The sequence below is a fragment of the Magnolia sinica genome, chromosome 14 (genome assembly GCF_029962835.1).
Source record: "Magnolia sinica isolate HGM2019 chromosome 14, MsV1, whole genome shotgun sequence".
In the NCBI taxonomy this organism is placed as follows: domain Eukaryota; kingdom Viridiplantae; phylum Streptophyta; class Magnoliopsida; order Magnoliales; family Magnoliaceae; genus Magnolia; species Magnolia sinica.
Genome location: NC_080586.1, coordinates 66,009,335 through 66,034,087, shown reverse-complemented (window position 1 = coordinate 66,034,087; position 24,753 = coordinate 66,009,335). Strand labels below are relative to the sequence as shown.

Sequence of the window (24,753 nt, the reverse complement as noted above, 5' to 3'; positions counted from 1 at the left end):
TATGTGGAACCTATCAAGCATGATAGAAGATGAGGTGGCTCATCCAATGACACCACTATTTTGGCTGACCACATTAAAAGGTTGCATGAAGTATGCGAAAGGGTGTTAGGCTTGTAAAAAGCATGGGCCGTTGCAACTTGCAACACGTGCCTTTGACAACTTCATCTGATCGTCAAGCTATGGCCGTTTCGTGGATAATCGATAGATCTCATCAGGAAAATATGTCCACCATCATCGAAACAACATTGGTTTTGAATGTCGCCGATTATTTCACTAAATGGGTTGAGGCGCGACTGATGAAAGGAGTCGACCAAGCAGGAATTATTGATTTCATCAAGGAACATATTCTTCATCGATTTGTTATTCTTGAAACTATAACAGTCGACAAAGGTGCATCATTCTCAGGTGCCCAAATCCATCCTCTTGCTAATGCCTATAAATTCAAGCTGGTTCACTTTGCTCCATATTATGCTTAGGCCAATGGACAAGCCGAGTTGACTAATAAGATTTTGAAGAAATATGATCAAGCGTATGATAGAGGACAACCTATGGTCGGGGCATACAACATTGTCTGAAGTGCTTTGAGCATGTCGAACATCTCAAAGAACGAGGACAAGAATTACACCCTAACGTATGGACATGATGCTATATTGCCCATGGAGGTAAATATTGCTTTGCTGAGTGTGGCATTCCAGAAGCATTTAACTCCTTAAGAGTTTATTGAATCCATGATGATGGAGCTAGAGGAGCTTGATTATGTCAGATTGCAAAGGGTTCATAAAATCGAAGGTAGCCGGGGTCTACAATAAGAAAGTAAATGGCAAATCCTTTAGTGAAGGATAATTAGTCTGGAAGACCATATTGCCCATTGACACCAAAAGTCATAAATTTGGAAATTGGTTCTAGACTTGTGAAGGACCACTCATGGTTAAGAGGGTGTTGCGAGGAGGAGCTTATCTGTTACAAGATCTTGATGACCGAGAAAGTAAAAATTCAATCAACAACCATTATCTAAAGTATGTGCCTACCCTTTGGGAATCCATGCAAAGACAAGATGAATCAGTTGAAGAACATGTTGATGAAGAATAAAAAGAAAGGAGCAGAAAAAGATGGTGAGCAAAAAGGAGATTTTGTTTCTTTTGAATCGGCCTTACACGATATCTGTTTCATTACACAAAGTTCTACACAAAAAGAGAGGAGAAGTCGAACGATATCTGGCCGATTATCCTTCCACAAAAAGTGAATGGAGTTCATTTTTTTTCCAGAAATAGTAGCCAAGCCCTGAGCTTTGGCCACCACTCGTAAAGAGTGTCACTGGTCCATATCTTCGCTATTCCACAAGCAGTGGTAGGAATAACAGACACCATTGGCAGAAATTGGAAGAAGGAAGTGGCGAAGGAATCTTGAAGAAGATCGAGCTAGGGAGCATGATTTATAAAAAGATCTTATCGTCGAAGCTGTCACTGATAATAAGGGGCAAGTGATTTCCGACGCTAGGAGGATGCGTATGATGTCCGAGTGCAAAGCCCGTGCCACCATGTGTCGCTTGCCAAACGCCCGTCAGAAACCAAAACATCACAATGTTCCTTCACATTCTTTGAATGTAAAGTGATGCGGGGGGCATTGTTTACAGCTAGCTTGACACAGTCCATGTTGCCTAGTGAGAAGCCGTCACGTGTTAGCACAATGTACGAATGACGGGAGGAAAACATACTCGCGCTAGGAGGGATTGCCAACGCTTATATGCCATCAACACATAGCCTATCAAAAGTAACCTTGCTCAAAGCCGTATGCACGTCTGCGAGAAAAGGTGGATATCATTTGTAGGACATGTGACCAATGCACGAGCGATGCATGTGGCCCCTTTGCGTCTGGAGGAAGTTTCCAATGGCTTATTGATGACGGATTCCTCACAATCCAGCTTACATACAACATGATCGTCATATATAAAAAACAGATCAACATCGAAAGAGAAATTTTCATAGGTATGATCAATGATTTCTCAGAGGTAGCAATGAATTAAGAGCAAATAATGAGAAGTTCATTTGAAATTAGAAGCAAATCAAATCACAATGGTACCATACAATAAGGATTTCATATTTTATTAAGACACGACTGCTCTGTGATCGAAGAAGATTCATACAGAAACTATGATGTAGTCACTGCCTGTTAAAAATCTATAAAAGCAACACTTGAAGAAGAATTCCAGACCCTCGCCATAATAAATCAATCTTTTTATACCGTAACATTGCTTATTCTTAGTTTAGCCTTTTAGCTTTAGGCACTCCACTTTTGTCTAGTCACACCGCAGTAAGTCTGAAACCCTTAGAATTAGCTTAGATTTGCTATTGGCCAACGCCATCATTGTAGTATGCCATAAAGTAGGTTAAATAGTCACGACCATCGCTGTTGGATCTCTGATCATCGAGTTCCCACTTGATAGATCGCCAATCATATCCTGCTGACTTCACACCATGATCGTCTGGTCCTTTCCACGACCGTTTGCCATTACAAGCCGCTATAGGTACTTATTTTCTTCTCTACTTAGATTATTATTATTATTATTATTTTTTCGCTAATTATACTCTTACATTCCAAATAATAAAATTGGTGATTAACCTTATTTTTAATATTATCCATACATTATTAATTTACTGAGAAACCTGATACATTATCATCATTTTATGAAAAGTCCTTAGCTCAAGGAAAAAAGATCCCATTTTGAAGGACTAGCCCTCCCTCTTTAAAATCGCTTTATTGCTGTAACAATTGGTGGCTAAACAGTTAGTCCAACCTTCACAGGTCTGGTCCTAATCCGGCTAGCTCAACGCCTGGGGTCACTGGCTTTCAATTGATTCGAGTCGAATATGACTGTTGGCGCACCCAACACTATTCTTAATCGCACACGTTTGACTGAATTCAAGTTGTTCGTTACACGCGTGGCCATGTGTCCTGATTGAACAACAATAGTGAGTTGCATGGTGTGAGGCATACATTATGTAGTGTGTAGCTTAAGCTAAATGCTACTCATAGATTTTTAATTAAAGCTGTGCTTGTTTGTACCGAATATCATGAAATTTCATTAGATTTCATTATGAATCAATCTAATTTGGTGCAAAATATCATGATATTTGGTGCAACCGAACACAACCTTAAATAATAGGATATACTTCAAGGATTAAATATAAGGACAAAGAAATAGCAATGGAACTGATTTAGTACTGTTACTTATACTACTAAGATCTTTAAAAAGATTTACTAATTTTTATTGAAAGTAAAAAATACAACAAATCATTGAAAACATTAATTGATTTTAATCTTTAGTGGAAAATAATGTGTAATAGGCTATGAAGTGTGTAATGTATTCTAATTCGTGTTAGCATAGGCTACACGCGACTTAGGCTGTTTTCATGAAGCTATGAAGTGTGAAGGCTAAGCTATGCGATGTATTTAAGCTACATGCTACATAGCTTGAGCTATTTAAAACACTGCTCTTGGCATATCTGCCACATTCTACTTTGTGTACCTTGGACATGGTCTTCTTCACAATGATCCTTCAGGAATGCACAAGCACTATCCCTTGAATAAATATCAATATGTGAGATATTTTTGCAATTTGGATCTTGGCCAATTATGCATCCATCAAGCACATTCTGAAACAAGGTCATCCTTGTACCATTCTTCTAATGCCTCAGTACAACAACCATGGTTTAAAATGTTCTCCTACAAGACCTGGTTTCTGGCACTGACCAGAAAAGATATGGTGGTGGCTTGAAACTGAAAAGATCTGACTTTTCCTGATTGGTCCTGAGCTGCACCAAGTTGTAATAGAGTCACGGTAGGTCATGATGAGTCGGATAGTGCGACTTGTTAGGTGATTATATGAAGGTGCTTTAAAAAAAAAAAAAAAAACCCACCAATTTTGACCTTTTTTCATTTCAAAGGCTCAGGGAGAAGACTCTTCAAAAAAAAAAAAAAAGGCTTAGGGAGGAGGAAAAATGGATTTTGGAGCATCCATTGCTGACAGCTTCAAAGAAGACTTTTAAAACAAAGTTCTGTGAATTGTTATTAATTTATGTGATACTTTTGTCAAAAATTTCCTGAAATTTTGTGATTCTTTATTTTTTTTAAAAATCAAATATTTTCTTGTTCCGGTCCTAGTCTCACCCCGTTTAGGATGAATTGGATTGGTTTTCGGGAGACAGCTCAGTTTTGATCCCAGGTCAGTTGGGGACTGATATTGCTTTTTTAAATCACGGCATGTGCATTTATTGATGTCTGGGAATTGTTTCCTTGGCCTTAAAAAAAATAAAAAATTAATTGAATGTCACCTCTTTTTCATCTGATGAACATCTTTTTGGCATGTAACAGCCTGAGCATCAACAACTCATAGTGGATGCCGGTGCTTTGTCTGATCTCGTGAGTCTGTTAAAAAGGCACAGGGATGTTTCTAACTCTCGTGCAGTCAATAGTGTTATTCGGAGAGCAGCTGATGCAATCACAAACCTCGCTCATGAGAACAGCAGTATCAAAACCCGTGTCAGGTTTGCTTGCATACTTATTTACTTCCTAGTTACATTTCGACCAAGATACCCTGTTTGCGATATTTTGCCCCCGATTTTCAGGATTGAAGGGGGGATTCCGCCTCTTGTTGAGTTGCTTGAGTTCACTGATACAAAGGTACAACGAGCAGCTGCAGGGGCCCTGAGAACTTTAGCGTTTAAAAATGACGAGAACAAGAATCAGGTCGATGGTTCACTGTGCAATATCAGATTCATTCTAGTTACATTCCCTTTGAGCTGCTATTAATGTTGTATGTTCTATCAATTTGCAGATAGTGGAATGCAATGCTCTTCCCACATTGATCTTAATGCTTCGATCTGAGGATGCTGCTATTCATTATGAGGCAGTAGGGTTCTTTTGCAAAGCAATTTTTAAATGAGACATGGCTCTGCTTCAGTGTGGAATCTGGAGTTTTATTACTGTTATCATCTGTGGCATTAGAGTAATTCTTTGTTGATCTTTAGGTTGGTGTGATTGGGAATCTGGTCCATTCATCCCCAAACATAAAGAAAGAAGTACTTCTTGCTGGAGCTTTGCAACCTGTTATTGGGTTACTGAGGTACCATTGGATTTTGGATTCCTTTGATCCTTGCTCCTGTTCTTCTCTTTTCCTAGTTGCTACATTTATCTACTTGTGTTTTGGGTGTAATTTTATGAGAAGATATGCTATTATCGATTGCTCATTTTCGCATCAAGGCCACCTTTGCAAAAGTTTATGCACAAGATGTTCTTAGTGTTGAGTAATTATTTGGTTTTGTTGTCTAAATTTTCATCCTATGCTCTTGGAGAAAAGTTTTGGTGTTCCTTCATCTTCTTCGCCACATCCCACCATCAACCTTCTTTATCATGACTTCTTCAAGCTTGCATTTATGTTTACTAATTATGAACTAATTGTCCCTTTTTACCTAAAAAAGAAAATCTAATTATCAATTTAGGGTTTCCTGCTTTCTGAATATGTGTTGAACATCTTGCTTCTAATGTGTACTATTACCCAATAAATAATTTTCTGTATCTTACAAAGGTATACAACTTGTTTAGTATCTTTTGCATGGATTCTTCTTAGCCGTTCCTGCATCCCAAGATCTCGTAAATTAGCATGTCATGCAATTGCATCCACAGCTAGAACCGCTTCTGCCTCCTGCAATTAGAGCTTTGGAGGCTAGTTGCATTTTAACTCTTCTCCTTTGGAAGTTCCAAGTGGCTAGATCCTTTTTGACCATGTTTTGGTTTCCTTTTGGTTTTGACCATGTTTACGATGGTGTTATGGTCCACTCTTTGGTGAGAATGCGGTCTCGGCTTGTCTGATGATTTTATGAACCTGATGGGCTTAGGTAGTCCATTGTGTGGCAATCTATCCACTAATGCATATCCGCAAGCATTTGACATCATTCCCCCAAGTAATTTTAGGAAAAAAATTGAAATTAAATTTAGATAAATGGCATCACCAATTTAAGGGACCATGCGAATGCCCCGAATCAGCCTAAAATTTGTGCTATCTATGGACTCATTCCATTAATGCATATCCTTATACAATTGATATCATTTTCCCAAGTAATGATAAAAAAATAAAGTAAAATACAATTCAGAGGAATAATGTTGTTGGTTTGGGGGACCACTTGAATGGCCCAAATTGGGCCGATATTCATGCAATCTATGATAATTATTGCACTAATGCATACTCTTAAAAAAAACCAGTGATGCATATCCATAAGCATTTGACATAATTCCCTCCAAAAAAAATTGAAATTAATTTCGGGTGAATAGTGTAATTTTTGGAATGGGCTGTTATGGCCCCATAACGCATAACGGCCCAAACCATTTCTGTTATTTAACGGCTGTTATGCAACTGTTTTGGAATACCTTGGTTTAGCACCCAGGTTGCATCAATTAGATTGGAGTGAATTCCATGTGAAGAGGTTCTTTGTGTGACACAACCTCAATTCTTTGTCAACATCAGTTTCAATTTTTTCGGTACATTTGATATTTTTCCGTTTTTAGCATGGAGTGATTAATGAAATATGATTAACTAGAAGAAGGTGAGTGTGGATTTCTTTTCGGTTGTCTACGTGCAAGGGAGGTGCACTTGGTTAGGTGCATTTGGAACCTTGGTGGGTTATTTTATTACTGAATTTATGATCTAAATGGCTGATTGGTCGGTATTGAAGGACGGTTCTCTGAAAAATATTCTATGGTCTGAATTTGCCAAACATTTGTCTACCAATCAGAGGTTACAATTTCTCAGACTAAGATTTCTGGATTATGATCCATTTGCAGCAGGTTTTTCAATTTGGATGGTTGAACCAAGTTGTACATGCCTTGTGTAGAAGTTAAATGCATGCATATGAGGTGTCATACATCATGAAAATATCCAATAACTCCCTTTCACAATCACTCCCCACTTCCACCCCTTTTCCACATTTGCAAACTGCTTCCTGTTTCCATGTGTGTTGCACGTGTCATACCCACTAATTCCTGTTTCCACCCCTTATCCCAACTAAATGGAGTCGGCTAAACGAATCCTGTTACAGACTTTATCAAGGGCCTGGTCATTTACTAATTGCTTTTGTGTATATTACATGGTTGCCGTATAGTGATCGTTCTTGAACCTATACTGAGGGAAATGTTGAGTTGGTCTTTTCATTTGTTGTTGCATCACTTGCATCTTTGAAAGAATGAGATGACATGTGGTTAAATTTATATGTTGGTACTTGGCTGGCAGTTCTTGCTGTTCGGAGAGCCAAAGAGAGGCTGCTTTGTTACTTGGGCAATTTGCTGCAACAGACTCTGATTGCAAGGTATCAAATTTTAAAAAAGAAGATTCAGATCGCAAGGTTGTTTATGCATTTCTCTTGGTCTTGTTTTATTCATGTTGAGCGGGAACCTATTCCCCTGTTGGGTCTCTCAAGGATGAACGTTATTAGTGCTGGAGCTGTTCTATTCACCCAACCTTTAGGAGTTATACTGTATCTTTTTTTTTTTTTCTGAAAATGGAGGTGCCTGCAGGTGCACATTGTACAAAGAGGTGCAGTCCGGCCACTGATAGAGATGCTTCAATCCCCAGACATTCAGCTCAAGGAGATGTCGGCCTTTGCACTTGGGAGACTGGCACAGGTTGGTTATACATTAGGCATTTACTGTGGGGGCATCACTAGCATAGACCCTATTTGTGCACTTGGAATCATTCTTAAAACTCAACTCGTAGGGTTTATTGGGCCTTTCTTTTACTCATTCTTTTCCAAGCACGGGTTGTTAGTCCCATTTTTTTGGCTATAAATTTGCATTTATCAAGGAGGCATCACTAGCATATTCATGTTTGTGTGCCTGGAATCGTTCTTAAAACTAACTCATAGGGAATTTATTGGGCCTTTCCTTTTATTTCATTCTTCTCGTCTATTGGATTTCATTGTCTCAAATTTATCAATATGATTTATGGAATGGAGATGAGTTATGTCCTTATTTACCATACACCTTATTAGTGGATTATTCTGGGTTTTAAGACAAGGAATGGTTGCATTGGGCCCCTATTGGTACATTGGCGTGGGTTACACACGTCTGCTATGTTTGCACGTTTGCTACAATTTAGCTCTTAAAATATGCCTCGTTCCCCAATTAAACGAAGCTCCGGGTGTTTTGTTTTGAGTGGAGGAATTATTAAATTTATTTCCGAGAGTGTGTATTGAGTAATTTTTTCCTTTTACAAGGCAGTTAGTGCAGCTGATACCTGTTAGTTGGGCATGGCTTAGATGATCATGATGATGATAGATGGAGGGGGTGGTGGTTAGTTTAAAAACCACTTTTTTTGATCACTCTAAAAAGAACTCCATTAAGGAGAAAGTACAAAAGAAGTACCGGGTGTGCATAAAATCTCAAATCATTATGATGTTACACTGAGCACTATGTTCTGTGAGATTATAAGCTTTTACATATGCTTCTCCACGGGTTTAAGATACTCTTCCTTCCGAGACCGAGGAAAGCATATGATGGGTTTCCTTGAACTTCTTGTTGTGTGTCCAAGGGGTGGAGTGCCTCTTTTTAGCATATCTGACAAATTTAAGGAGTTCACCTGGAACCTAAATGTTGGTTGTTTCTCTTAGTTGTGTTGTAATTTGACTCGGAACAATTTCGTTGAGATGCATGTGTAGCACTTATTCTCATCAGGTTTTCGCATGCATCACCCATGAAGTTTGAAGGTGTACTTGTTCTCAAATACATGCACATGCAAACGGTAAAAACTGTGAACATGAAGTAGAAAGGAATAGATGATCAGCAAGTGGTATAAATTTGTGTTTGTATAGGCATTACAACTTTAATTGCCAATCTATAAAGGTTCCATGTGCAGGAACTTTATAGTTTGAGAGTGTGTGTGTTCTTATGTTCCAAGAACTTGCTTCTATGGCACAGCTTTTCTTTCCTCCATCCTGGATTCTGATAATGAGTTGTCATATGGAATCCATACAAACCATTGTGACCTTGAGGTGCTTGCATGAAGAGTTGTTTTTTTTTTTTCTTTTCTTTTAAAATAATAATATTTTGAATTCAAATTTCTATCTAGCCACTTGTTACTGATGCTCTGCACTTGATTTGCGGCTGGTGGTTTGATTTAATGTGACTTCTGCTCTGGAAGCATGCTATGAACATTCAACTTTTCATGCGTTTGGTCTCGTTCTTTAATGACTAACATATAACTAGGTTCAAAATCTTTAAATGTCACTGTTGAAGAGTATGATCAGTACACATTTTTGGAACACAACTTGATTGTGTAACAGATGGATTGCTGCAGCAAGTTTGTTTCTGTTGACATTGTTTTTTGTAGCATAATTTCTCTTGTTTTGTTTTTACCTTGAGTTGCACTCTCCTGCATGTTATGAATTTTGGTCAATAATGAAAACTAAATCTTGATGCTATGTGATGGAACTGGTAAAAGCTTGTGTTTGTTCCAGCTAATAATTTGTAACTGATCTTCTTTTTGTGCTCTTCTTTGTGAACAAAATCTTTTTTTTTTTTTCCTTCATTCCTTCATTCATTAAGGTTGCCTGTTGAATTTGTTGAGATATTTTCTTTCATTCTCTACTCCACAATTACACATCCATGTTTTTATTTTTTAAAATTTATTGTATAATGCGAATTTGATCAATCAACAGTAGGGCAATTCATTTTCCGGATTGACAAACTGTCTTTTCAGGATACGCACAACCAAGCTGGTATTGCCCACAATGGTGGTCTGGTTCCCCTCCTTAAGCTTCTTGACTCCAAGAATGGGTCTCTACAGCACAATGCTGCATTTGCTCTATATGGTCTTGCAGACAATGAGGTAAAGGTTTAATCACCGGGACTTTGGCCATGATTATGTATGCAGATACCTTTATGTTCATTTTGTACAATGTTGCTCTTTTGTGAGACACGAGTTTTTTTTTTCCCCTTCTTCTAGGATAATGTCTCTGATTTTATCAAGGTGGGAGGTGTCCAGAAGCTGCAAGATGGAGAGTTCATTGTTCAAGTATGCCTGTTTCTCTTTGTTCGTTAAAGGCCACTGGATGATATTGGCAACTGCTTTCTGAAATCTGAATGCTCTGAGCGGATGTTATATCCTGCATTCCTAGGATTTCTTTCAGTTAATGATTATCAACTTGTAAACCAGTTTCAAAATTTCCTTCAGGTCATCATAATTTGGTGAACCAAGCCTCGCTAATATGGATGTTATGTCTACAATTACAGGCGACTAAAGATTGTGTAGCTAAGACATTGAAAAGATTAGAGGAGAAGATTCATGGACGAGTGAGCTTTCTCTTTTTCCAACCCTTATTATTATTGTTATTTTTTGGTGTCTGGATATTCTCATTCACAAGATTTTATCTCCAGACATGCCCATTCCTAGCACAGTATCTACTAGTTAGCCAACTCATTCTTTTTATGGTTTTCGTCCAATAGGTATTGAAGCATTTGTTGTATCTGATGCGCATAGCCGATAAGATTGTTCAAAGGAGAGTTGCTTTGGCTCTTGCTCACCTTTGTTCCCCTGATGATCAGAGAACAATCTTCATTGATAACAATGGTATACCCTTAACTTTATAGTCAGTAATCCTCTTATTCCTTAACTATTATTGGCCTCTTTTGTGGAGGTTGCTCTAATCAGTAATCATGTTATGTGCCTCCAGGATTGGAGTTGCTTTTGGGTCTTCTTGGATCCACAAACACGAAGCAGCAACAGGATGGTTCTGTGGCCCTGTACAAATTGGCTAACAAGGCTATGTCACTCTCTCCTATGGATGCAGCACCTCCATCCCCGACACCACAGGTTTTGCCTCCTTTGGAAATGATTAACCAGTGACCAGTGACTTTTTCAGCAAATTAATCTTCATAGTCTTTGTTAAAGAGGTTATAGGTTATTAACCATATTTAATGGAAGGTAAGAAAACACAGGCTCACAAGTAAGAATTAGCTATGAAGAAACTGTTATGTAAGCAATTAATTACCCTAGATCCATAATGTCTGAATGAAATAGGTGCTTGCTGAATCAATTATTTAATGAGACTTGTTAGGTGTTCCCAATTGTAAGTTTGGAATCTTAGGCTTTATGGCTGTTAGTAGCCAGTAGCTTCACTAAAAGAATGAATTCTGATTAGGATATTTGTGAATCAAATGGAGAACCTTGTGGTGATTATCTAACGTGTAGTGGGTGGGCGGGCGCGTGTGTGCATGTGGGATGGGCATGCATCCATACGCATGGGTGGGTGGGCGGCTGGTTGTGGTGTTGAAGCAGGATGGTAGTAGGAATTGGCATAGATATCAATGCATGTTGTTGTTTGTACTCTGTGGACTAAGCATTCTCAGAATAAATGAACTGTTTAGCAACAAGTAATCATTAGACTCTAAATCTTCATAACTTAACTAGTACTGTAGCTCAATTCTGTAGCATGGTACTATAGCGTGTAGCTTACTACCCATATTTATAGAAGGGCTAGTAAAATACTACTAAAACCTTAGAAATTGAAATCAGCCCCTCGTGTTGACTTAAACAAGTGCAATTTACACATTGATGGGATCTAACAGATGGATCCAATGGTTCTCTGATTTGATCATGGCCTACCATGAGTTGCATCAGTTGTGAGCATAGGGTATTTTGGTCTTCAACTTTGGCAAGGGGGAGCTTCTCATCCCAAATTCCATCTCCTCAAGTGGGAGGCCTGTAAGCCTTTCAATGAAGGTGGGGCTGGGATTTGCAATTTGGAAGATGTTAGTTTTGCATTCCTTGGTAAATGGATTTGGAGGTTTTGGGTAGAGAACAATCTTTCGCATAAGGTTGTTGCTGATAAAGATGGCGTGGTGACCTCAGGTGTATCAAAGATTCTTCCTTGTATAGAGTCTCATTTTGTTTGCCCATTTGGCGGCCAAAGTCCTTTCCAAGATCGGAATGTCAGTTGGCAGTAGGAACAAGTTGAGTTTTTGGGACGACATTTGGCTTGGCAAGACCTCTCTTAGAGTTCAGTTCCCCAGCTTAGCAAGATTATGCTCAAATCAATCAGACTCGGTTGCCGAGTGTTTTTCTTTTCAAGATAATGGCAGGGTATGGCTGCCCCCATGTCGACGCTCCCTATCTGAAGCTGAGATCATGGAAATGGTGAGGCTGCTTGTTGCTCTGGAAGGTATTCGCCCCAATCAAGCGCCTTCGGACAATCCCATTTGTTTAATGGATAAATCTGGCAAATTCTTGGTGAAGTCCTTTCTCAAGGTCATTCATGGTTCGGTTGATAGCATCAGCTCCTCCTATACTGGTTTTCTTTGGGAAGAAATAGGATTTTAACCGTAGACAACTTGCGCAAGCGAGGGATGATTCTACCAATATTTGTCTTCTGTGTAAGAAAGATGAGGAATCGATGACGCATCTCTCTCTGCCGCCCCCACCTTGGGTGTGTGGGACTGCATCTTTTCAGCATTTAAGAAGCCTTGGGTGATGCCGGGTTCTATGATCCTTTTCTGGCCTGTCATGTAGGGGGGCCTCCCAATGAAAGGAGGGATTGGCGTCTTGCTTTGTCGGACATTCTTTGGTGTATATGGATTGAAAGGAACGGTAGCTGTTTCAGGGATAAGAGTGGCACTGTGGAATCCACAGTCAGAAAAATTTTTTCTTGTATTAGGGAGTGGAGCTTGTAATTTTGGGCTGGTTTGTTCTTTTTGTTTTTCACCTCCTGTGCTCTTCATAAAATTTTCATCTTTCAAAAAAAAAAAAAAGTGGAAGAAGAAAAAGACGGACATGGAGTAGGAACTTTTCCATTCGCTTACTTTCCAATGTCAGAAAGGATTAGGCTATTCCAAAGTGCTAATGAGAGTTGCAACAAATGCCTTCGACTTTGTGCTTCTGGTATCACTCTCTTATTTTTATTTTTCAATCTTACCACATAAATCAAGAGTAGCCTTTGTCAGATCTCCTTTCTGGTTTTCTTTTGCTTGCCAATAAATGTTTGAAGGAAAGACACTTGCTATTCTCAATTTCTTGTTCTTAAAATTGCATGCACTCTCTTATCTGCTCTATCCAAAATCCTGTCTGCATTTTTTATTAATCTGTTTGAAAAAGTTTTTCCTAATGTAGGAATATTTGGGAATCGATTTTGAATTTAAAGGTCTTGTTTTTCATTCGGATTTTTTGTGTCCATGCTGAAATGCAATTCTTGTTGCAGGTGTATTTGGGTGGACAATACGTAAACAATCCTACACTGTCAGATGTTACGTTTCTAGTTGAAGGTTATAAATCATTCTTGACTGAATCAATTTGGTAGTCTATATGCTCTCATTCTTTGGGGCTTTGGATAGAAATGTTGGAGTTATAATTTGCCTACTAGAAAGTCCCAAAATTTATATGGTGAAAAAATGGCATTCTAAATGCTAATGCTTCCTTTTCCAGGTAGAAGGTTTTATGCCCACAGAATTGCTTTGCTTGCTTCTTCAGACGCATTCCGTGCAATGTTTGACGGTGGTTATCGGGTGAGTCCAGCCATATTTTCACATTCAACACATGGTACACCAGTACAGTGTCATATAAATTCTGTTTCCATGTTTATCTTTTGTCCTCCATGAGTTTAGTTATATTTTCAGAGTCAGATTGATAACTGGGATTGACTGTCGTAATGCGTGTCATCGTCTAAGCCTTATCAGAACTAACTGGAGTAGTCTACATGAATCCTGTTCCACCATTTCACTCTATCAAGGAACAGATCCTTAGCTGCAATTTGCAACTGGTTATTCAAGAAAAAAAGTTTCCTCATGTCTTCTAGTATGCGATTTTTTGTTGCTAGACACATCAGACTCCCTTAAATCCTCATACCCATGAAGTCTGAAAAGGTAGGCTGTACATTCCTTTAGGGTGGATGACCTTTGACAGTGATGAAGATTTTTGATATTAGCGGGAATCAGTATTTTCTGAATTGTAATCGTACGATTCGTATCGTATGGGTGGTGTACGATTCATATCGCATCGTATGAGTGTACAATTCAAATTGTACAACCAGATTGCAAATATTAAATAATCATACGATAATCATACTTGTGTAAATGGGCCCAAAAGTTCACAAAAATCTTTTTTTTTTTCTTGTTTTTTTTTCTTTTCATTTTTCTTCTTCCTTTTTACCCTCTTGCTTATAAAACATGAAAAAGGTCCTCTATGCTTATTTATTTTTTTCTTCCTTCTTTTCACCCATTTCTTCTTCTTCTTCTTCTTCTATCCCTTTTACCATTTTACACATGATTCGTATACTGAATGCATGTTCTCAATTGATAATTTCATGATATGTGATTACTTTTCATGGTGTATATTGATGGGAAATGGATTATTGATGAGTTTCTTTTTATTTTTTATTTTTCTGATTTATTTGTATTTTTTCGGTTGCCTTTAAAAAATTGTACTTTTTCAGATGTTTTCAAATTCATATATTTCCAAATCTTACGATTTATGATATGATTTGCGGCTCAATACGATTTGACCTCTATTGCGTGATGTGATAACGATTTTGACAACATTGGCGGGAATTGAGTAGGGTGGGTGACATTTGATTGCTTTTGCAAATTCGTTGGCAATATGGCAAGTCATGTGAAGACGAACTTTGAAGGTGGCGGCTTTTATGATGGTAATGAGATTGTCCAAAGGTTTGACTTTCTATAGAGATTTGTGTTGTTTATTATCGATGATGGGATTCGGAGAAGATACACTCCCTTGAGCAGTGTGGTGATTTTGGGTAGGTTCATTCAATGTGTTTAAACTTGATTAAACCAGTTCTCAAATTCATACTGGAGTGGTTTTAATGCCATTATCCTCCGAGGAATTAAATTCTTTTATGGGACTTTGGTGGGTCCGTCGCATGATTGACCCATTCAATATGCTAGTCCACATAAGACTAGACAGCCATGCATTGATGTGTGTTAACAACTCAAATTACCTGAGATTAAGCAACACCGCTTGATGCAAGTCATCAGCCCCATGGAAACCTTACATGGGTCAGCCCAAACACGTGACAGTTCTGAAGCGTGTTCACATGAGTAAGCATATTCACATGGATAAGGAAAGTCAAGGGGTCTCTCAAGCGTCATGGACTTATGCCGTGTGCACAAGACTGATATAATCAATGTTTTAAATATCGATGATATCGGCCGATAGATCCCACGATATATCTTGTATCCCACTTGTGCAATGTGAAATGCACAAATAGTGCCGATATATCCCGCATGTTCGATCCGGTGAGCATTTTCAATTTCGATCCATTTTTTTTGTTCAAATTATGTTAAATCAGTGTCAAATGGTTATAAATCCATTGGTTCTTCATGTTTTGCATGAAAAATCACGGAGTTGGAGCTTTGATTTCGATATCCATTGGTTCTTCATGTTCTCTATGTTTTTTTTTTTTTCAAAATTTTCCTTCAACCAGTTGTCAATTAAGACTACTTTTGAAGTCTTTAGGAATATTTGATGAAATGTCATAACATACACTTTAATTTCAAATATTGAGTATAGGTGGTCCTTTGGGGAAAATTCGAAATTTCCACCATTTCTCCCAAATTGCTTGCAATGTTGCACTCCAAACATGAAATCAAGCATATATGAGGGTTTATCTACTGATATGTCAAGTCCTTGTCAAATTTTGGAAAATTAAAATAATTTTTAATTAAAAATAATGATATATATATATATATATATATATATATATATATATATATATATATATATAAAATATTTCAAAATTTCCCTTCAACCAGCTTTCAATTGACACAAATTTTGAAGTAGTTAGGAGTGTTTGATGAAATGATCATCACATACACTCTAAATGTTATGCATTTGATTTGAATATAGTTGTATTAGTTTAGTTAGACAACGCATAGCTTAGAACCCTTATAAAGGAAACCTATTATGTGCACTTCTTTTTTGAGATGTTTTGATTTAAAGGTGTGAATTAAGGCCTTTTTAAAAACAAACAATCCTTGAAGTTTCATTGCAAAATTCAACCATTTTCCTAATGTTTCCTCATGTTTCCCAAAAAGTGTGATAAATTAGCCGATACAAACGATATATCCCGTGTGATAGCTGATACGTATCTGTATCCCAAGGATGCAATGCATAATGCGATACTGATATTTTGAACACTGGATACAATATCTATATTGAGTTTCACCCCAGGGTTTTGATTGTACCATAATATACTTTGTATTATAACTCATTTGATGCATACACATGATGATAAGAATGCAGTCATAACTACACAATCATTAATCTATTTATGATTCATTTAATGTTTTGCATGATGTGGCTTTCATGGGCACATTTCCCAACAGACCCACCTTGTTGCCATTGATATGAACGTCTGCTCCAGATGATCACACACCTAAAAAAAAAAGGTCATTCTGAAACTTGGATGGGGACCAATGCAAATCAATGGTGGGTGTCTCCTTCCAACTGTTCTGCTTTTGTGGCCCCAATTGCATCATGGTTTGGCCTTTTTTTTTGGGCCAAACAAAGGGGGGGTGTGCATGATGGTTTGAAGTGGATGCCATCAACACATCAAGGTGGGGGCCCATAGAAGTCATTTTGTGGTGAAAATGTTTGCACTTAACCATTTTCCATATTTATATGTACACACAGGCACACACACGCGCACACACACACACACACACACACACACACACACACACACACAAGAGCCAAAAGCAAGCTACATACCCTTGGGTGAAGCTTGTAGGTTTAAGGATCTAGTAACTTCTAATATTCAAGTAATTGTTTGTTTGTCATCTTAGGGAGTGTCGATCACATTGTCTTGGATTACAAAATTGTACTATACAAGGTTGTAAATGAATTGGATTGGCGTCGATTCAGGTCCAATCTGCTTACACAAAGCATATACTCGGATCTAAAGCTGATTTGACATGGATCTGGGTTTCCCAAATCTGAATTCAACCTATTTAGAGAATGGGAATACCCTGCTGTCGCTCGTATCTGAGAATAGAAAGGAGATACTGGATCAAAATCATTGCCGTGATGTTTAGAGGGGGTGGGAGGAGAAGAGTGGAAGGAGTCCAAAAGTTGGGAGGGAGGGATGGTGGTGTTATTGAGTTTTAGTCGAGATGGTGCTATGATATAAACTAGGGGTATGGCACAAGTGATGCAAGCGGAGCGAGGAGGGGATAGAGAGAGGGAGAGATTTGGAGGGGAAACAAAGGAGAGAGGCCGAGTTATAGTTGCATGAAGCGTGAAGCGGAGCAGCAACAAATTTGGGTGCGGCAGTGGGGAAGCGTCTCTTTCAAAACGAAAACAAGTATACATAGGTAGAAGCATGAGTGGGAGCAAGAGTCTGAAGCAGAGATTTGAAGCTGGATCAGCACCTAATTAGAGGGATCCTGCAAAAGGGAAAGAGAGAAGGGAATGATGGGTGACCCATCCTCACTATTTCCCTTGCTGTGGCTCACTCGAGTCCCAAATCCTCCCAATTTTTGGTCTAGCATCCTAAAATGAGCCACCATAACAGATGTACAGAGTGGATGTCATACAATTATTAGGGTTGGTCCCACAAATCCTTTATCTCATGATCTCTCTTATTAGACGCTTTGTACTTCTAATTAGGGAATAGGACAGTCAATGCGGGCTACATGCATTAAAAGAAGTGAAAGGATGTAGGTGCAATCTGTGCCGTCCCTTGTGCGGAAAAATCTCGACCATTGCTTGCCAAGAAACTACATTTTTATGACGAATTCACCCTCTTAACCAATGTTGTGAAGACTAATTGTGAGGACAAAATGTCCAAAACTGTTGGCGCTATAGGTATAGATATGGAAGATTGAGAGTGGAAGGAGGAGACCAAACTGTGTTCTGTAACAAACCCTCCCAACTTCATGAGAAGGTAGGGTGGGATGGTTGATAAAGGAGCAGGAAGAGAGGGGAAGGGGGAATAAAAAGAAAAATATAAAAAAATTGATAGTGTGTTACTTAGACTTGTTTCTATTAATATGTTGTATTATATGTATTTATATATTATGAGTAATACCATTAGGATCAGATGGATTGGACTGACGTGGACCTGGACCCAACTCGATTGTTAATCGGATCCTTGGTTGTATCCGATCCAGTGGAACCTAAAAGCAGAGGGTTAAAGCCTTCTGTGGTTCTTGGGCCTACCCCACCCATTAATGGTCCTACTACTGCTTGCCACTGTTATGCGAAGATGAGAACTGTTCCGGTGGGTCAGCAATCAACTTGGACTTATCCTCATTACTGGGGCAGGTGAATATTCCTGTCAAATAAACCTTTGTTAAGTAGTACTGCTTGCCACTGTTATGCGAAGACGAGAACTGTTCCTGTAGGTCCGCATTCAACTTGGACTTATCCTGATTCCTGGGGCAGGTGAGTATTCCTGTCAAATAAACTTTGTTAACTAGCATTTTAAATCTCTTATTCAAAGCCAGCTAATGCGGCATATGTATTATTTGTGTACTGCAACTTTAAGTCGCCATAGAAATCATGGTTTACTTCAGTCCAACACCCATATGATGCTAGGTATACTGACAGGCAAATGAGCACCTCTCCTTGTGCGTGCTTCCCCATCTTGCTATCAAGAACATATTTACGAAATACAAGGAAAATGGAGAAACAAGAAAAGAGATATAGTAAAATACAGCGATTGCATGTGGGCTCCCATGCAACCTACCTCCCAAAGTACACGTGGCAGAGGGGAAGTTGGATTGGTACCACCTATCTGATGTGCCTACTATGTTCATGACAGATAGTTCAAAAACTGCAGCAATCAGGCAATCGTGGCCATCATTTTGTGCTGACTGTCAATCGTTAACAATTTTCATTTTTAAGCTTCCATTTAGAGGGCACCGATTGGATGACTCAGATTGTGTGATCAATGTATTCTTTGAGCTTTGACGCATCTATGGTAGGCCTACTTTGACCGTCCTGGTCCACCTGCCACATATACAGTGGGACATAGTATTGTATTGTTTAGAACGCCGAGTTGCAGTAGATGTCCTTGTCAGAAGGTTCAAAGCTTAATGCATTGTCATTACATGCTTCTTTCCTCTCTCCTTTGATTTATCTTTTTATTTGATCTATATCAATACTTTGCAACAAAAGCTGGTTTAATTTTCAGCATTTAATATATACATGACTGGAACCACGGTGGGAATGAGTTACAGGAGAAGGATGCGAGAGACATAGAGATCCCCAATATAAGATCGGAGGTGTTTGAGTTGATGATGAGGTTGGTGGTTTCTCTCTTTTGCATTCCTTGCCTCTTACAAAGCATGACCTGTTTGATGTTTGACGTGTTTGCTTTCATTTGTTGACAGATTCATATACACAGGTTCAGTTTTTGTTACACTAGATATAGCACAGGATCTGCTCAGAGCCGCAGATCAGTATCTCTTAGAAGGTCTCAAGCGACTCTGCGAGTATTCCATTGCACAGGTGAAGAAGAGTTGTGTAATTTGTTTAGGCTGTTTTGCTTTTCAATGGAACGTTGGTTCTGATAATAGAAAGCGTGAAACTATTCAGGATATATCTCATGACAATGTCTCGAGCATGTACGAATTGTCGGAGGCCTTCCATGCCATATCTCTGAGGCATACATGCGTCTTGTTTATCTTGGAGCAGTTTGATAAAATGATAACTAGGCCTGGGTAAGCTTGCTCTCTCGCCCTCACATGCGTGCACAAACACACATCCTATTGATTTGGAATACATCAGGACAGAAGCATCTGATGCCCAGTTTGTACAAATGGGCCCCGAGGTTTGATGACCCCTCTGTGGATGGTTGATGCCCCCAAAACATCCAGATTGGAAAATCCCAACATAGCAATCTTTGAACTTCTCATATTGTTTCTATATTCGTTCAAGTATTTGGATCTTACGGTATTGGAGACTTTGGGGCGGTAACCATTTATGGCGGGTCCCATTAAAGGGGTGGTCTGGATCACCAAACATTTGGCCTCAATTGTACAGACTGGCAATTTGGGAGACTGCATTCCTGATGCACCGGAATCTGATAACGTTTCCATACCAATGAATGATTCTTAGCTGGTGAATTTTGCAGGTTCTCTCTGCTAATTCAACGCATAATACCGGAGATCCGCAGCTACTTTGTGAAAGCATTTAAGCCTAACCCACGGAGTACCCGGCTGTAGTAGGTGCCCTTGCTGACCTTGGTCTAACTAACACATTGGATGATAACGATTGTACAGTCGGGTCGTCGTCGTCACGTTGTTATCGATGTCTGTCACTGGCGCTATTTCGAACAAATGAAAGGGGAAAGTGAGTGATCGGATTTGTGTTTTAGTGTAGCGTCTCGTTTGGAAATGAGGGTCTTGTTTCTGTTACATTCTCTCTTGTTTCACACCTTTTAATTTGTTCTGATTTGTGCTGATGAGCCTCATACGTTGTCTTCCAAGCATTTGGGAATCTTTGCTGAGGCTTGCAAATTCATCTAGGGTGATTTTTTTGGTGTCTGAATCACACGGTCAGATTGATTGTAGCCCAGTTATGAAATTCCATTATCTTAGAGCTCTGTTAGCCGCCAGCCATGGGCTTGCTGAAAATAGAATTTCTGCATATTGTCATGCTGAAATTTCCTTCTCTCAGTTTCATGCCATGTTGAGGGATGCTATCTTGTAACCCAGTGACAGCATGCTACTTGTGTAGGAAATCTGTACTATTCAAACTGTATATGGCTCATCTGAAGAGGACTGTTGCTATGTCAGACCATTGGTTTTCTATTGATTCGAATGGTGTGGCCCACCTGTTGATTAGACGACCCAATTTATTTGCTTTGCAGAAGGATTAATAGTAGAAACAGTGGGATTCCTTTTACAAATGTCATTATGAATCTTTCAATTACCTATATTTATTTGAGCTTTGTATGATAAAACTATCATCATCAACTTAGTAACTTGATTATCATTTTTCCCAACTCATTAAGTTAAGAGAAATCATATGATATGCGATTTGGATTAGAAAGTTTCATCCATCCCTACGTCTGGCAAACGTTTATAGTGATTGGCTGTTTAATCAGTGGGCCACCTCATGGAGAGGAATGTTGCTTTTATTTATTTAATTGGAGTTCACTGCATCTTTCTCAGATCAATGGTGGGTTGGTTGCAAGTCCCAACGGTTTGCTTTTTTCCATGTCATCCCTCCAACTTTATGGCCCACCAAGCTGCACTGCACATTCAAATGTATCATGTGTCTTAATTTATGTACATGGATGCAGTATCGAATTGAATTGCAAATGTTAGTCTAAGAAATTGTAACCAACCAAATTGTTATTTCCTCCAATAACAAGTGTTCATGTTGTGGTTTCAGTCCAGGTTCCAAATTGCAATTGAATTAGTTTCAAGTTGGCCTTGAAAGGAACGCTATTTCTGTTTCCTCTCAAGCAAACAGAACTGCGCAATCCAGTTCACTTGTGAATCCAAATGCATCAGATCAAATCCCAAATTGATAATCACCTTCATAAACTGGATTTAAGAAGTATTAAAAAAGAATAAGAAAAAAAAAAACAATTGACTGTGGATATAATAAATACATTATGGAGGGGTCCACAGAATTTGGTGACGTCAACATAGACGGAGCATCTCCCAACAATAAAATTGATTGGAAGATCATAGCCTTCAACTAGTGGGCTTTTGGCTACTCACCGTTTTGACCATCTACTTGACTGTTCTGATCATTCCACATGGTGTAGTTTTGGATTATGGCACATCTGCAACAAGGCCTACTATCTGAACGGTTTGGATTGTGGGGGTGGAGTGGCACATGTAAAAAATTCCTCCTGTGGTGTGGCCCAGACTTGGATCTGCCTCCTTTTTGGGCTCACGCTAAAAATGATCTGTTAAGATGGATGGATAGCGTGCATAAAACACATTCATCACGGTGGGCCCCACATAGCTTCCTACATAAGAAACTTGGGGGCCAGGCAATTCGCGTCTCTCTCACGCAATGGTGGATAAGGGCCCAGTTGATCAGTGATCTAAACCATTGGAATGATAGTTCCCCCTCTGGATTGGATTGTCGAAACAAGAAAATTATCTCCTAGATTGGAAAATCCTAATGCGTTGAAATACAGCGACTGTCGTCATTCAGAACCCAACGGCCAAAGATTCAAGTTCAACGGTCGGATCTTCTAGAACCTCTTCCTCTCTATATATAAACCCATGCAGTTCTGATTTACAGAGAAATCCATATTGACGAAAGAGAGAGAAACCCTTCTTGCCGTCCATAAATCTTCCCAACTCCTTACCCAGAAACATCTCCATCTGCAGCTCCACCTACCTTTCATGCACTCGCGGACCATCTCCATTACAGGTAAGACGGAAATTGCGTTTTTCTTTTTAATTCTTTCTTTAATTTCCCATTTCTTTTCTGGGTTGCTTTTGGTAGTACGTAGGATTACCCATATTTGTAGTCTATGAGACATCAAGCATGCATGGCCCACCTTCAGTGAACGGTTCTCCAATCTTAACCGTTGATGAACTGATGTTTGCTCGTTGAATCCGGACCATTCCTTTTCCATCTTAACTGGTTTGCATGCTAATGATTAATGGATGTCATTTCCCGTCCTAGACGTGGTAAAACTGTACAAGATCCGAGCTGCTCATCAGTTAGACCCTATTTGAATGGTCCATATCCAAAAAAATAATACCAATAGAACAATCCTAGCCATTCTTTTGGAAGACTCTTTGGGAAAGAAAATGGATGGTTTTAAACAGAAGTTCCATGCGATTCTTGGGGTCAAAGATTGTAAAAGTGGGGTCCATGGTTCAGAGATCGTGCCGTTGATATGATGGGCCCCAACATGGATGTCCTAATCTTCCAAGCTGTTAGTATTAATCCAATCTCAATGCCTTCGTAGATGGATGAATAAACTGAATTTTCTTTTGTAAATAAAGGTTTGTTATAAGAGCTATGCTAAGCTCACACGTGCATGCAATAAACACATGTGCTAGCAGATCCAATCCATCCATCAGAATGGGACCATTATATTCACGCAACCCAAGAATCACATTGATCAGATCCCTATATTCTTCTAGATGTATCTTGTGCGAATAGAGTTAGACATTTGTTTTCTTGCCACCAATTGATAGTTTAGATTTATTATTATTATTATTATTTTATTTTATTTTTTGGACATTTTTGGTCCATGGGCCATCCACGATAAAATCCATCACATTAGTATTTTGGATCATCTTTACTTTGATTTTATATTGTGAAAAGAGTATCTTTGATGAAATGACAAAAATACCCCTAATGATAATATGTTATCACATCAGAAGTTGCCCACATGGAGCATGCAACCGGAGTAAGGCCTTGGGAGGATTTAAGAATGATAAGCAGGGTAAAACGGAGGATAAAGACTTTTCCCGAAGCCAAGATTGGTAATTGATCTCACTTTCCATCTGCTACTGTTTAAATAATTAAAACCTCCATGCTGCTGCTTTTGTTAAATGTTATTGGTTAATTTTGTGCGTCTCACCTGTGGTTTATTTTATTCACTGGGATTTTCTTTGCTTTATATATATATATATATATATATATATATATATATATATATATATATATATATATATATATAGGGAAAAGGTACTATGCGCTCGACCTCACAATTAGCTCCCCTGAGGTCGAGTTGTGTGGGCCCCACCGTGATGCGTGTCGAGCATCAACACTGTACATTTGATGGGTACCCTTTAAATTATGGGATATCCCAAAAATCAACCGTATACGGAACTCAGGTGGGCCATACCATCTAAAATCATGTGAAACACCGTTAAAACATATAAAAGCATTTGGTGGGGCCCACCTGAGTTTTGAATTCTGCTGAAACTTGGTCTGAACCCTCATGCAAGTGGGACACACATAATGGATGGGCCGGATTTGTAAAACACATCTCTGTGGGCCCAAAAAACTGATTATGAATGTTTTAATGGTGCAAGGCCCCTCCCCACTTCTGTATGTGGTGTGGCCCACACAAGTCACGGATTGACTTGATTTTTGAGACCTAGGCCCACGATGGAATGGTGCATCTGACTGATGGGTTAGATGTTCGAAACGCATCACGGTGGGGCCCACACAACTCGACCTCATGGGACGGACCCGTGAGGTCAAGCGCATAGTACCTCCCTCCCCCCCCCCCCCCCCCCCCACACACACACACACACATATATATGGGAAAAGGTTCTATGCGCTCGAGCTAATGGGAACTTCCAGTGACGTCGAGTTGTGTGGGCCCCACCATAATGTATGCCGAACATCAACACAATAAATTTGATGGGTCCCCTTTAAATTATGGGATATGCCAAAAATTAGCCCTATACAGTACTCTGGTAGGTCATACCATCTAAAATCATGGGAAGACATGCCTAATATATATATATATATATATATGGGAAAAGGTACCATGCGCTCGACCTCACGATAAGCTCCCGTGAGGTTGAGCTGTGTGGGCCCCACCGTGATGCGTTTCGAACATCTACCCCATCAGTCAAATGCACCATTCCATCGTGGGCCTAGGTCTCAAAAATCAAGTCAATCGGTGACTTGTGTGGGCCACACCACATACAGAAGTGGGGAGGGGCTGTGCACCATTAAAACATTCATAATCATTTTTTGGGCCCACCGAGATGTGGTTTGCAAATCCAGCCTATCCATTATGTGTGTCCCACTTG

General features: G+C 39.2%; 1 protein-coding gene across 2 annotated transcripts in view; it reads left to right on the top strand.

Annotated features, from left to right (window-relative positions):
- LOC131226036 (ARM REPEAT PROTEIN INTERACTING WITH ABF2) overlaps positions 1-20,792 on the top strand; it is a 31,421-nt gene extending 10,629 nt beyond the window's left edge. Inside the window, exons 3-19 of one of the 2 annotated variants that reach the window (XM_058221687.1) lie at positions 4,372-4,544; positions 4,626-4,746; positions 4,835-4,909; positions 5,028-5,122; positions 7,283-7,358; positions 7,567-7,674; positions 9,746-9,874; positions 9,992-10,060; positions 10,279-10,338; positions 10,492-10,615; positions 10,719-10,858; positions 13,239-13,302; positions 13,463-13,542; positions 19,234-19,298; positions 19,387-19,504; positions 19,592-19,716; positions 20,130-20,792. In XM_058221687.1, coding sequence (XP_058077670.1) covers positions 4,372-4,544; positions 4,626-4,746; positions 4,835-4,909; positions 5,028-5,122; positions 7,283-7,358; positions 7,567-7,674; positions 9,746-9,874; positions 9,992-10,060; positions 10,279-10,338; positions 10,492-10,615; positions 10,719-10,858; positions 13,239-13,302; positions 13,463-13,542; positions 19,234-19,298; positions 19,387-19,504; positions 19,592-19,716; positions 20,130-20,220 — 1,713 coding nt within the window. In that variant the 3' untranslated portion in view covers positions 20,221-20,792. Of the gene's footprint in view, positions 1-4,371; positions 4,545-4,625; positions 4,747-4,834; positions 4,910-5,027; positions 5,123-7,282; positions 7,359-7,566; positions 7,675-9,745; positions 9,875-9,991; positions 10,061-10,278; positions 10,339-10,491; positions 10,616-10,718; positions 10,859-13,238; positions 13,303-13,462; positions 13,543-19,187; positions 19,299-19,386; positions 19,505-19,591; positions 19,717-20,129 lie in introns of those variants that run through there. The other variant, XR_009161633.1, reaches the window with a different exon arrangement.
- Positions 20,793-24,753: the final 3,961 nt, after the last annotated feature.